Source organism: Pelophylax lessonae (genome assembly GCF_965119305.1).
Source record: "Pelophylax lessonae genome assembly, chromosome: 13".
Lineage (NCBI taxonomy): Eukaryota > Metazoa > Chordata > Amphibia > Anura > Ranidae > Pelophylax > Pelophylax lessonae.
The window spans coordinates 166,956,672-166,969,497 of NC_138780.1; the positions used below are offsets into that span (position 1 = coordinate 166,956,672).

Sequence of the window (12,826 nt, forward strand, 5' to 3'; positions counted from 1 at the left end):
CTCATTTAGCTAGCCAGACCTATGGATTCATCTGTGCCAAACTATGGCTTGTTTTTCTTTGTATAATTAGATGCACATATATTTTCTGATATATGCCTGTAATGCAGAAGTGTATAGCCATGTATATGTAACGTACAGATAAATACAGTCTCAGCTAAACTCGCTCAGCTCCCACCTAGAACAAGGCAATACCCACGTTTTTTTTATTAGCATTGAATGGTACGTACAAAAATGTAAAGGAGGCTACAAATATTGAGCAAGTGTGACTTTTTCCCTTTATAACTTCAGAAGCCTGGGTAAGTAGTTCTTAACAAACATCATATTGAAGTGTTTGGCTCAGCTGTTCATTTACTGTACTAAGGGGGTGCTGTTATTGCCGAAGTAATTTGTATTTCTGTCCAAACAACTTGCTAGGCCTCCTACATACAGTATGCAAATTTCCCTGGCATCGTTCATGAATGTGACATCCCTAAAATTCTTAGAAATGAGTCTCCAGACAGATGAAGAAAATAGTTTTATTTTTCACGGCATTAATTGACTGAAGAAAAACAGTCTAAACAGCTCACGTGATTAGTAATTTTCTGTAAATGTACTTCTATCCTGCGGTATACAGAAAAGTCTAGAATGACTAAAGCTGGATACACACTATACAACTTGTTTGATTTCCATTAGATTTACCTTCAACTACGTAGTTCAAGGGCCTGCCTGATATGAACGTGTTTAGGTTTCAACTTATATGGTTTTGGTAAATCTAAAGGAAAAAATCTAAAGGAAATTGTATAGTGTGTATTCAGCTTTATGCAGCAACCTACTTTTATTTATTTTTAACAAGGGACACAGGTCGTGTTTCACCTTTTTGGAATACAGTAAATCCCCGCTCTATCGCGGTTCCGTTTTTGCGGTCCTGGTATATTGCGTTTTTTTCTGTAATGTTATTTTACTATATAAATCATTAAAAATTTAATATTTTTGTGTTTTCCATAGCTCTTGCTATGTTTCTCAGTATCTTTTATGTGTTTAAATGAGTTTCTATTGTTTTAAAAGTGTGTTTAAAGACCTCAAGATGCTTTTACACGTACAGTGACAGTAAAAAAAACATGCCTACAGTGTATTTTAATAGGGTTTTTCTATTTTGCGGATTTTCACTTTTCGCGGGTGGGTCCGGAACGTAACCCCCGCGATGGAAGGGGGTTTACTGTATACTGCCACCTACAGAATGATTGGACTAAACAAAAAAAAATAAAAAATTCTAGGCCAGCCCAGGATAGCTTCTCTTACTACCACCATGCCCCAGCTTTTAGCTAGTGTCTTAGGAGAAAGGGCATTTTTAATTAAATTTTCTCCTTAGTCCAAGATTTTTTTATACATCATTGCAAGAGCTGGTCTCTTGTTGGAATGAGCTTGAGTTTAGTCTGAACATGGAAGGAAGCTGTCAGTGCCAGCTCAGTCAGCTGGGGCTAGGACATTCCCCGCCCGCAGTTTGCAAGTACGCAGTGGGGCAAGGATGTTTGTGATATCACTGACCTAATATTGCCATGTGTGACTATATTCCTTCAAGTGTAAATCCTATCTTGTCTGCTCGGAGGAAGTGAGAAAGGCGGTGATTCTAATTCCTGCAAACTGGCCCAAAAGCACCTGGTACACTGACATACTGACTTCTAGCAGATGACCCCTGGGCTCTTCCCAACAGGCCAGATCTGCTATAATGGCAGAGCTGCTTAAACCCCAAGTGTTAAAAGGACAGAGGGGCTTCTGAGTTTGAGACTTCTACCTTGCCAGACCCTTCCAAGAATATTATTGCACCTGGAAATCTTTTTGTCTGTCTGGTGTGTACATTGGCAAATTACTTTGTACCTTCCTGCAATCAGTTCTTGACCAAAAATTGACCTTAAGTACTCCTAAAGGTCAAGTCTTGGCCTTCTCCATTTTCTTAAAGACCTTTTGGCCTTGCTCTCCCTTATAAGAACCCTGTATCTCGCATTATCCTTGCAGCTTCCTTGGGAACTTACATTGGTTTGCTTTGCTCTGCGTAAACCACCCCTATCAGGGATATCCCCCTAGAAGGATCTCTCTTGCAAAGTTTTTTTTTTTTTTTTTTTTTCCTGTATAGAGACTTTCCTCATATTTCACAATGACAAGGTTGTTTTGCGCCCAAGGGCATCCTTTGTTCCTAAAGTGGTCTCTGCATTCCACCTCAAAGGGGATGTTGTCTTCACATCCTTATGCCCTGCTCCTAAGCATCTAAAGGAAATCTCTCTACGTTGCCTAGACTTAGAGCCCTTAGAGTATGCATCAAGTCTACTGCTTTAGTAAGATGGATGGATTCTCTCTGTCCTGTTCTCTGGACCTGGCAAGTGACACCCTGCTTCAAAGTCCACCATTGTGCAATAAATCGAATTGCAAGAGATTATATTGTCAAAGAAATCTCCTCATTCCATCAGATCAATGGGAGTTTCATATGCATTACCACTAGAGATGCTCTGAAATTTCAGCGGCCGAAAATGGTGTTATTGGCACTTTGCCGATAGGAGAAAAGGGTGCCAGTAATGGCACCAAAGACGTGCACGCTATTTTGCCACTATTTTTATCACTTAACACTGTGTGTTTACTGTGTTTATGGTGACTTGAAAACCATATCAAAAAAATAACCTGGGTGCGTTTATTGATGCGTCATTGCTGCGTTTTCAATGCATTTTAATGGAGAGGTGTCATTTTTTTTTTAATTGCCTAAAAATGCAGCACGCAAGATTTTTTTTTTTTTTTTTTTTTACCAGCGCCAGAAGTGCAACGGACCAGTGTGAAGACCTGTGTAGAATTTAAAGGGATGCGATTTTCTTGCGATAAAGGTGCCATTAATGGCCTGACAAAAAACTCATATTCATTTGAATTCATCATATTAAGTTGATTAAAATACAATTATGTATATAAAAAAATATATATTTTTTACAAACTGTCATTTTCGGTCAAGTGCATGCTGCATTTTTGGTTTCAGCACCAAAATTTCCATTCAGTGCACCTCCTAATTAACCACACCAAGTCTTTGTATCTTTGTTGTGTAAGGCTGCTATCTGATCATTCCTACTTTTTTTAAAGTTTTACCAGGGGACTGTGTCATTTTCTGCTGATTGAGATGTTGGCTACAAATTTCCCCCAGTGGCTCTTTGAAGTTAGGCCTTCTGAACCTTGCTGGGCCTGTTGGCACAGTTCTATTTGCCTCATTGTTACCCACCCTTCTTATTCATTGCTTGAGGATGGCCCATGGTGTAAGAATATTTTACCTGTGTACTGTACGATTAGGATAGAGACATTTTGACCTGTCTGTTTATTCCTTTACCTTGGAGTGCAATACAGAACACCCTCTCTTCCATTTCTTGGTTTACACTCAATTGCTTACTACAAAATTACGGACTCACGGAGTAGGGTAGGGCTTTAGGAGAAGTGCCCGGGAGGCGTGTCCTCCAAAGCTTTGTCGGTGTCCAATCAACTGAAGGTACATGGTAACTCATGGTGTATGAATATTGTAACTGTGTCCTGTACTGTACTCAAAGATATGGAATTCACTGGTACCTCAAAATTCCCCTTTTTAATGCATGAACAATGGTGCATTGGAATGGCTCTACAACACCTTTATTACATCACCAGGAGACCCACCCACACAGAATCAATGTAGTGCATTGAATAAAAAAAAAAAAAACTGCAGGTCCATTTTGTGTGCATTATTGTGTAATACCGCCCTTTCAAAATAAATGGGCTGCATTAATGCATGATGCATTGCATTACCTAATGTATGTTAAGTCATTGAATAGTGTCAAGGGGCCCTAATTGGTCTCCTGCTGTTATCTAAGCATCTATAAAAACATTCTAGTTCCCTTTTGAGAGCCATGTTAAATATTTCAAAATATTTCAACAGATCCTTCAAGAAGAGGCGACTTAGAAATTTTGGGTTATTGTATGATTCAGTGGCTCTGTGGAAAGCTGCCTTGGGAAGACAACTTAATGAACCCAAGTTATGTTACCAACTCAAAGATAAGGTACGTCTGTCTATAATGTTTACTGCAAGTTTAAAATCTGCTTAATACTCAACTCTGATGAAAATGTTGTTACCCTTCCAGTTGGGTTTCCTGCACTACGAGAATTAGATGCTTGTTTTTGTCCAGGGTACCAGTAAAAAGTTTTACTCCCTTCATCTCTCGCTCGCACTGGCAGTGCTCCTCTTTTCTCTCTACACTTAATGTTTTCAGTGAACAGTTACAATATCTAAATATCCATTTAAACGTGCAAACGCAAATCTCCACTTTTTATTTTCTTTTTGGTATTTCAGGTATTGTGATGAAATCCCAACGCTTATGGAAACCTGCTTCCCTGGGAAAAAGAAGCCAGGTAGGAACATAATTACCGTATGGAATCTTCAGTTAACTAATCTTGTGTTAAATGGGAAGGGGCTGTGTGATCGAAGGCTCCTACTTGGTGTAGTGATCCCACTACTGTGCAATGGAGGAGATATGCAGGGATAGCTGGGTGCATTTCTTTGCTTCACACTAACTGCTGAGTGAAGCACTTCCTTACCCCCCCCCCCCCTCCAAGAAACTTTTAGAAAGCTTACATATGGGCAAACATCAGACTGGTCTGACAGGCAAAGCATCAACACTTCTTCCTAATGTCAAAGCTTGCCAGCCTCTTACACATTGTTATTGGCCAGTGAGGTGAAGCCCATCATGTGGTGATGAGCCAGTACGAATGGGAGGAGGCTGGACTTGACTGCAAGCGTTCACATCAGCTTGGGCTTGTCTGGAAGGTTTGTTTTCTTTTTTTTTTTTTTTCCCCCAAGCTGCTGCCGGGTATGTGCAGTCACCTCTATTGGCCCACAGTTTATAGAAGCAAAAGGTTTTTACTTTGTTTCTAAAAAAACGGGACCAAAGGAATTACACAACGTGTTTTAGAGCATGCGCCAAGCTCTCAATGGGCATGCGCGCTCTTTTTTTAAAGTGCTCTGTTTGTTTGTTTTTTGCCTTTTCCCTGTGCTATGGAGCCAGCCCTTTGTTGCAGACTTATACTCCGGCTATATTGGCACACTCTCCCCCTTGTCTTTTTTATTTTTATGATGGACTTGAATATCCTCTATTAAAGTATGTCATGCACATAGATGTATTGCTTTTATCCCCCTACTTGCATGTATTATTGTTTTGGCTTCTCATACACTGGTCATACCGACCCTACTATAGCAGCCCAGAGCGCCAGCTTCCCCTTTTCTTTTCCAAGGTTTGGTCTAGGTCAGTGCTAGGGTTAGTGCTTTGAGTCAAAATCAGGGTCATTCTCTTCTGGACAGGATTTTTTTCTTTTTTTTTTTTTTAATTTGTGTCAGTGTGTTTTAGGTAGGATAAAAAACACAAAAATGCATACTATTATTTCTGGGCTGTACTATGGGTACAAACAACAGCTAACATACATATATGTGGTATTTCTACAATTGACAGGAGCATTTATTTTTTGTTTTTTTGGTTGTAAGTTCTGGTAATAGCGGGAAATATACAGCTACATTTAAAAATATATATATATATATTTTGGGCCATTTTTCTTTTATTAATAAGAATTAAAAAATCAGGAGGTATCCATTACCATTTACCATCCAATGAAGGCTCAATACAAGGTATAATCCACCTGGATGTACAAAGTAGTTGTGAGAATATGTATTTCTCTTACGTCCTCTGACAGTCATCGCCGCTCTTAATTCATTACCCAATCGTAATGAATTAAAAGTGGCGACGACTGTCAGAGGACTCGGAGAAAAGAATTTTACGGTAAGATTTTACAAAAATTCGATTTTTTTTTTTACTAACGCATGTCAAAGTTGCAAAATTGGGCTTAGGCATTAGGATTTGTTTACCCGGTGGCATGAAGGGGTTAAAAGCACAGATACAATGGACGCCCAGCAAGAGCACAATGGTGGCAAGCGGCATCCAGTGTGTCCCCATGCCAAATCCAGCAAACAAACTATACAATAGTTCCTTCCTCTGGGGGTCGCCTTTGAAAATCGTGTGCTGTGGAGCACCAGTGTGCGTGCCCTCCCGTGCTGGGCTGTGTGGGTCCATAGACACACAGTGCCAGTAATTCACAGCTCCTCTCCCTCTCACAGGAATTAGACTGACAGCAGCAGGAGCCTATGGCTCTCGCTGCCCTCAAGGTGTTTTGTGAGAACTGGAAACGAAAGGAGAGGTGAAGGAGCGGTGACAGGACTCAGGTAAGTGTTTAGTGATGGGTGGTGCTAGAACATGTAGTAGGGTTTTTTATTTCTTTTATGCAGAGAATGCAATAAGGTAAAAACCTACTGAGTTTAGAACCATTTTAGGCAACCTTTTTGTCAGGTGATTTCTGGTTTGATAGTGGTGATCAGCTTAAAGGCAAAGTGTTTCCTAGCTGTTTGACTGTTATGGTCACAGTAAGAATAGAGCATATTTTAAATGTACAGATTCCCTGCACCCCGCAAGGGTAGACACTAGATGCCTGGATATAAAAGCACAAATGCCGCAATTCAAATGAAAGTGTACTATTTACTGTACTCTTCTTGCTTTCAATAGGTGAAATCGCAAAGTACATGACCGAAATTACTCAACTGAGCTATGAAGCGAAACCTCCGTATCAGAAATTAAGAAACATTCTTTTGCAAGGTCTGAAGGCGTTGGGTAGCAAGGATGATGGGAAGCTGGACTTCCCTGGTAGTACCACCCAGAATGGACATGTCCCTGTAAAGGATCGAAAGGTATGTCTATGAACACTGTACAGCTTATTTAGGATGGTCATAATTGGCGTAGTTATACAGATATTTGCCAACCAGTATTTACTGTATTTATCGGCGTATAACACGCACAGGCATAGAACACACACCTTAATTTTAAGAGGGAAGTTTCCGTTCAATTTAAATTTTAAATAAAGAACTTTGAAGCAAAATAAGGATCAGTGCTCATCAATGCAGCCTGGTCAATGCCCATCTGCAGCCTCACCATTGCAGCCTGATCTGTGCCTGCCTGCGGCCTCCCCATTGCAGCCTGATCTGTGCCTGCCTGCAACCTCCCCATTGCAGCCTGATCTGTGCCTGCCTGCAACCTCCCCATTGCAGCCTGATCTGTGCCTGCCTGCAACCTCCCCATTGCAGCCTGATCTGTGCCTGCCTGCAACCTCCCCATTGCAGCCTGATATGTGCCTGCCTGCAGCCTCCCCATTGCAGCCTGATCTGTGCCCGCCTGCAGCCTCCCCATTGCAGCCTGATCTGACTGTCTGAATCATTGGACCGATCGTTTTCAGGGTTGTCCAGTGCGCATTCAATCGGACAATGCCATGGCTTATGTCAATCACCAAGGGGGCACAAGAATTGTCCTCGTGGCTCTGGAGGTAGCCGGAATTCTAAAGTGGGCAGAACGGTTCGTTCCAGCCCTTCCTTCCATACACATTCCCAGGGTGGAAAATTGGCAGGCGGGTTACCTAAGTCGGCAGGCATTGGACCAAGGGGAGTGGTCCCTTCATCCGGAGGTGTTTCATCAGCTCTGTCTCAGGTGGGATACTCCCGAGGTTGATCTGTTGGTGTCTCGGCTCAACAGAAAGGTGCAGAGGTTTGTGGCTCGGTCGAGGGATCCTCTGGTGGATGCCACAGACACGCTGGTGGCCCTGTGGGGCCAGTATTGTCTGATTTTACGCTTTCCCTCCTCTCAAGCTTCTGCCCAGACTTCACGCAGGATTGAGGCAGAAGGGATTCTGGTCATGTTTGTGGCTTTGGACTGGCCTCGTCGGGCTTGGTACACCGATCTGGCGCGGCTGTTCGTCAACGTTCCTTGGAGGTTTCCTCTCAGGGAGGGTCTGCTGTCCCAAGGACCGATCTTCCATCTTGCTTTACGGTCGCTGGCTTTGACGGCTTGGTTGTTGGAACGCCAGGTGCTGAAGGATAGAGGTTTATCTAAATCAGGGATTCCTACTCTGTTGAAAGCTTGGAAATCTACTTCTAGGAATATCTACCATCGTACGTAGAAAACGTCTATTGTGTGGTGTGAGTTGCTTGGAGTTCATCCTCGTTGCTCCTTGGTGGCTCAGGTCTTCACCTTCCCTCAACAGGGGGTTGAACAGAAGTTGGCCTTGAGTACCATCAAGGGCCAGGTGTCGGCTTTGGTGGTCTTCTTCCAACGACCTTTGGCCACACACTCCCTGGTGCGTACCTTTCTTCAGGGTGTCCGACATTTGGTCCCTCCAGTGCGGGCTGCGTTGCCGCCTTGGGATCTCAGTTTGGTGCTTTAAGCTCTACAGAAGCCTCCCTTTAAAAATATTCGGGTGATTTCCCCTGTTTACGCTGACCCAGAAGGTGGCCTTTTTGGTGGCTATCACCACTGCGTGCATGGTGTCGGAACTGGTGACCTTATCCTGTTCTCCCCATCTGTTGATTCACAGGAATAAGGTGGTTCTTGGCCCCTGTCTGTCTTTCCTTCCAACGGTTGTTTCTGATTTTCATTTGAATGAAGACGTGTTGCCTTCCCTGTGTCCCAGGCCTAAACATCCGAAGGGAATTGCCTTGTATGCTTTGGAGGTTGTCCGGGCAATTAGGGTGCACCTGGCAGCTAGAGACTTTTAGGAAGTCAGACTCTCCATTTGTGCTCACGGTTGGACCTCAAAGGGTTGTCCGCTTCCTCTGCGACAATTTCCAGATGGATCAAACAGACTGTGGTTCAGGCATATCCCATCAGGGGTCAGGTTCCTTCTTCCCCTATTGAGGCGCACACTACTAGGGCTCTTAGTGCCTCCTGGGCCTTCCATCATCAGGGCTCCATGACGCAGGTTTGCAAGGCTTCGGTGCATGCTTTTAAAAAGTTTTATAAAGTGGATGTTTTGGCATCTGTGGTTGATTCCTTTGGCCACAAGGTTTTGCAGGTTGCTGTTTAAGAGGACCTGATCCGCTTTGAGAGGGTGTATTGTTTTTTCCAGGTGGGCTCCAGTTGTTTGGTTGAGCTCCTGTTGCTTGTTTGGCTAATTTTAAGCCTTGGGAATTCTTTTTTTTTTTTTTTTTTTGGGTTATTCCCACGTTTTTTTTACATAGACATGTCAATATTGCTGGCATGGGGATAGTTACAGTAAATAAAAATAGAAGAGAAGGCTAAACTCCTTTATGACTGCGTAACACATATATGCGACATCCAGAAGGTGGGCTTTAAACCTGGGCGCCGCATCTGTGTTCTTGAGTGCGCTTGATAGCGAGCTCCCAGCACTGAGACCAGATTGTTGACAGCTCTGGGTCTCTACTAATGATCAGGAGCTGGGCGAACTGGATCCCAATCACAGGATTGTTTAAATAGCCGCTGATTGGCTATTACAGGGATTATTCAATCTGTAGCCCGCCCCTGTGTTTTTCTGTGAAGAGAAAAAAACACACTTTCCCTCTAGGGAGGCGGCCGTGTCTGCAAAAAAAATTAACTAGTTCAGGGTTTGATCTAGTGTAGTTGGGTGTTGATGTAGGTGCCAGTGTATGTTAGTGGCCGTTTAAATTTCAGTTAATGGCACTAGAACTGCTCATTTGCGCTTTGACTTTGACCCCTTTCACGCATGCGGACTGTTCATTTCATCAGTTCAGTCACTTTTTTTTTTTTTTTTTTTTTTTTCAAAGAAAAAAAATGTATGGCATTTACATGAGTGTTTTTTACATCCATCTTTTACCTCGTTTCTTGCCTGCCAGCTGGATTCCTTAACCACTAGAGTCCCGGAGCCATTCTTTTAATGCAAAAACAGACTGTTTGTCCATTTTTTACATCTGTTTTTTTTTTCTGGTCTGTTCTATTTTTCTTCTGTTAAAAAAGGCTTTGATTTGATTGCATAGTAAGGCTCTTGCCTAACTCCTCCTGTCCCTTGTGTTTTTTGTTGGCCAGTTAAGTTGACCAACTCTTTTGGTTGTTACTATAAACTGTGAGCTTCCCTAGTTTGATAGAGGCCCTGGGTCCTTTTTTTTTTTTTTTTTTTTTTTTTTTTTTTTTTTTTTTTAAAAAAACTTCCAATATAACTATTCTATTGAAATTATCAAGATCTGATGTACAAAGTAGCTTTAAGACCCGGTTCACACTACTGCGTGTGCCGGGTTCGCATGTCATGTCGGAGCGCACTGCTCCGACATGACATGCGATCAGCTGTGCGGTGCGAGTTTAGCCATACAGTTTGTATGACTAAATTCGCACCGCACCCGCAGCAAAGACGCACAGGAGGCATTTTTGCTGCCGCATCAGGATCGGATCGCACAGCGGTTCACACTTGTGCGATCCGATCCTGTGCGAACTGCACGATCGCACTGCGATATGCGATCAAACTGGGGGTGTCGTTAAGATTACATTGACACCCCCAGCGGATCGCATATGGCAGTGTGAACTGCCGGGGGTGCGTGTGCGATGCGGGAACAGGCTGCGAATTCGCAGCCTTCCCGCATCGCAATAGTGTGAACCGAGCCTTACTAAGCAAATTTTGCTACATTGTTTATCACCTACAACAACAAACTACAGTTGACTGGAGGTCACGCAGATTCTTTCTTTTTCCAAGTATGTCAAAATATGAAACATTTCCAAGTGACATTGATATTAATGGCCTGGAAATTACAAGACTTCTGTTTTTTAGATTGTAGTAGGTTTTCCTTACGAGAACATTGACAAGGTCATGTTATGATTCCATTCCATTTACATTGTATGTTGTTCAGTGTATATGGGGGGGTCACGGATGAAAACTTGCTTCTGTAATTTCCAATGCATTTGCATGTAGATTCTTGAAACAATGCAGACATTCCCATCTCTGTGTGCCATGACTGGATATGTGCCAGTATCAGCAGCATGTGATTTAGTTGTGACTGAGGTTCCTTCATGCATTGCCATCTCTGGCCTCTCAGAATTCCTGAAGTCTTTTAAGTGTGCTCAGCTGATCATTATTCAAATAGAAATTTTTGTTACTGAGGGTGGTGGTTCCTGTTTGTCTTTAAGCACTCCGACCGCCGCACGACTATCTACGTCGGCGGTCAACCCCTCACAGGCAAAGTGACGTAGGGCTACGTCACTAGCTTGTGAGGGTCTAGGGAGCGCGCGCCGCCGAGGCGCGCTCCCGCGTGGTCACGGACCCCCCGCGCGTGTGACCGGCGGACCCGATGTCCGCCGGCCACTCTGCGATCGGCGGGGGAGAGGGAGAAAGTCAGGCAGCTTGTGTAAACAAGCTGCCTGTCATTCTCCCCTCTGTATGAGAGATGATCATATGGATCTACTATGTAGATCCGTTGATCACTCTGCATACAGCTGAAGCCACAGCCAATCACAGTTAGAATCACGCCCCTAGGGACACACACAGCCCCTCCCTCTCAAATAAAGTTAACCCCTTCACTACCAGTGTATTTTTACAGTAACAGTGCATATATATAGCACTGATTACTGTAGAAATGTCACTGGTAACCCCAAAAGTGTCAAAAATGTCAGTCAAGGGTCCGATCTGTCCGCCGCAATGTCGCAGTACTGCAAAAAAATCGCAGATCGCCGCCATTACGCGTTAAAAAAAAACAACAAAAATGACAAAAATCTTTCCCTTAGTAAACGCAATAACTTTTGCGCAAACCAATCAAAATACGCTTTTTGCGATTTTTTTTTTTTTTTTTTTTTTTTTTTTTTTTTTTTACCAAACATAGGTAGCATAAAACAAATTGGCCGAAAATGTTAAAAAATTTTGATTTTTACATTTTTTGGGGGGGGGAATTTCATATAAAAAAAAAAAAGGGAAAAATATTGCTATTTTTGCAAAATTTACGCTCTTTTTTTGTTTATAGCGCGTGATCAAAAAATCGCACAGGTGATCAAATACCGCCAAAAGAAAGCTCTGTTTGTGGGAAAAAAAGGACGCCAAATTCGTTTAGGTACAGCGTCGCACGACCGCGCAATTGTCCGTTAAAGTCACGCAGTGCCGAATCGCAAAATACCCCCTGGTCGTTTAGCAGCCAAATCCTCCGGGGCTTAAGTGGTTAAAGAGTAACTCCGCTTGTTTAGAGAGAAGAAAAAAAAACATTCCCTTCTGAGTGATCAATGTACATTGCAAGGAGTTTGTTGCAGTTCCTTTTGTCTAGAAGAAATAGCTATTTGTGTCTGTGCAGAGTGAATGGAAGTGATTTTATAATTATCAATCAGCTGCTACACTTGCAGGGTTTTGAGTGGCAGGATCTGCATCCCTTTTTAGATGTACTTTCCCTTTTGGAGTATTTCACAAAAAAATTACATTTCTCTTTCGTTCACTGATGGGCACAGCTCCATGTCTTCTAGACCATTGGGGCTTATGCTGCTCTCTCTTCAGGATTTAACCTTTATGGTTACACCCCTGAGGCGGTCCCAGAGGGTATACCATCACTTCCTGCTATAGGACTTCAGTTTTTTTCTGCCTAGTCAGGTGTAAGGACCTGGCTCTCTGCTGGGATCTGCATTTATGGCATTCTTTCCTTTTGTTTTTCTTTATTATTTTTGTTCCTGTGTGGACTACAATTAACAGCCGGACTGGGGTAACGCACTGGATATCCTTACGGTCTTCCTAGTCTGGCCTGCGAGTGCCACCCAACTATTAGCTCCGCGCTAGGTTGACTGCAACATAGCCCCTCTGGACAGGGGCTGGCCGGCGAGTGAAACACCTCTTGAGGTCGCATAGCCCTGGTCACAACAGCAGTCACGATCAGTCGCAGCTTACCTGAGGCCGCAGCACCCACATTCCAAGATGGTGCGGCGAGCTGCTGAGAGTAGTGCCCGCCTGGTGCCGTGGGGTGGTGAGTAGTGTCCATCCTCCTTTTGGAATTGTTGGG

The 12,826-nt window shown here is 43.2% G+C and overlaps 1 protein-coding gene across 1 annotated transcript in view; it reads left to right on the top strand.

The window, feature by feature from the left end:
* Positions 1-12,826, top strand: part of VRK1 (VRK serine/threonine kinase 1) — a gene marked incomplete at its 5' end in the record, with an annotated part of 57,745 nt that overhangs the window by 21,547 nt on the left and 23,372 nt on the right. The window contains 3 exons of the mRNA XM_082242828.1: positions 3,911-4,031; positions 4,322-4,380; positions 6,576-6,757. Coding sequence (XP_082098954.1) covers positions 3,911-4,031; positions 4,322-4,380; positions 6,576-6,757 — 362 coding nt within the window. The remainder of the gene's footprint in view (positions 1-3,910; positions 4,032-4,321; positions 4,381-6,575; positions 6,758-12,826) is intronic.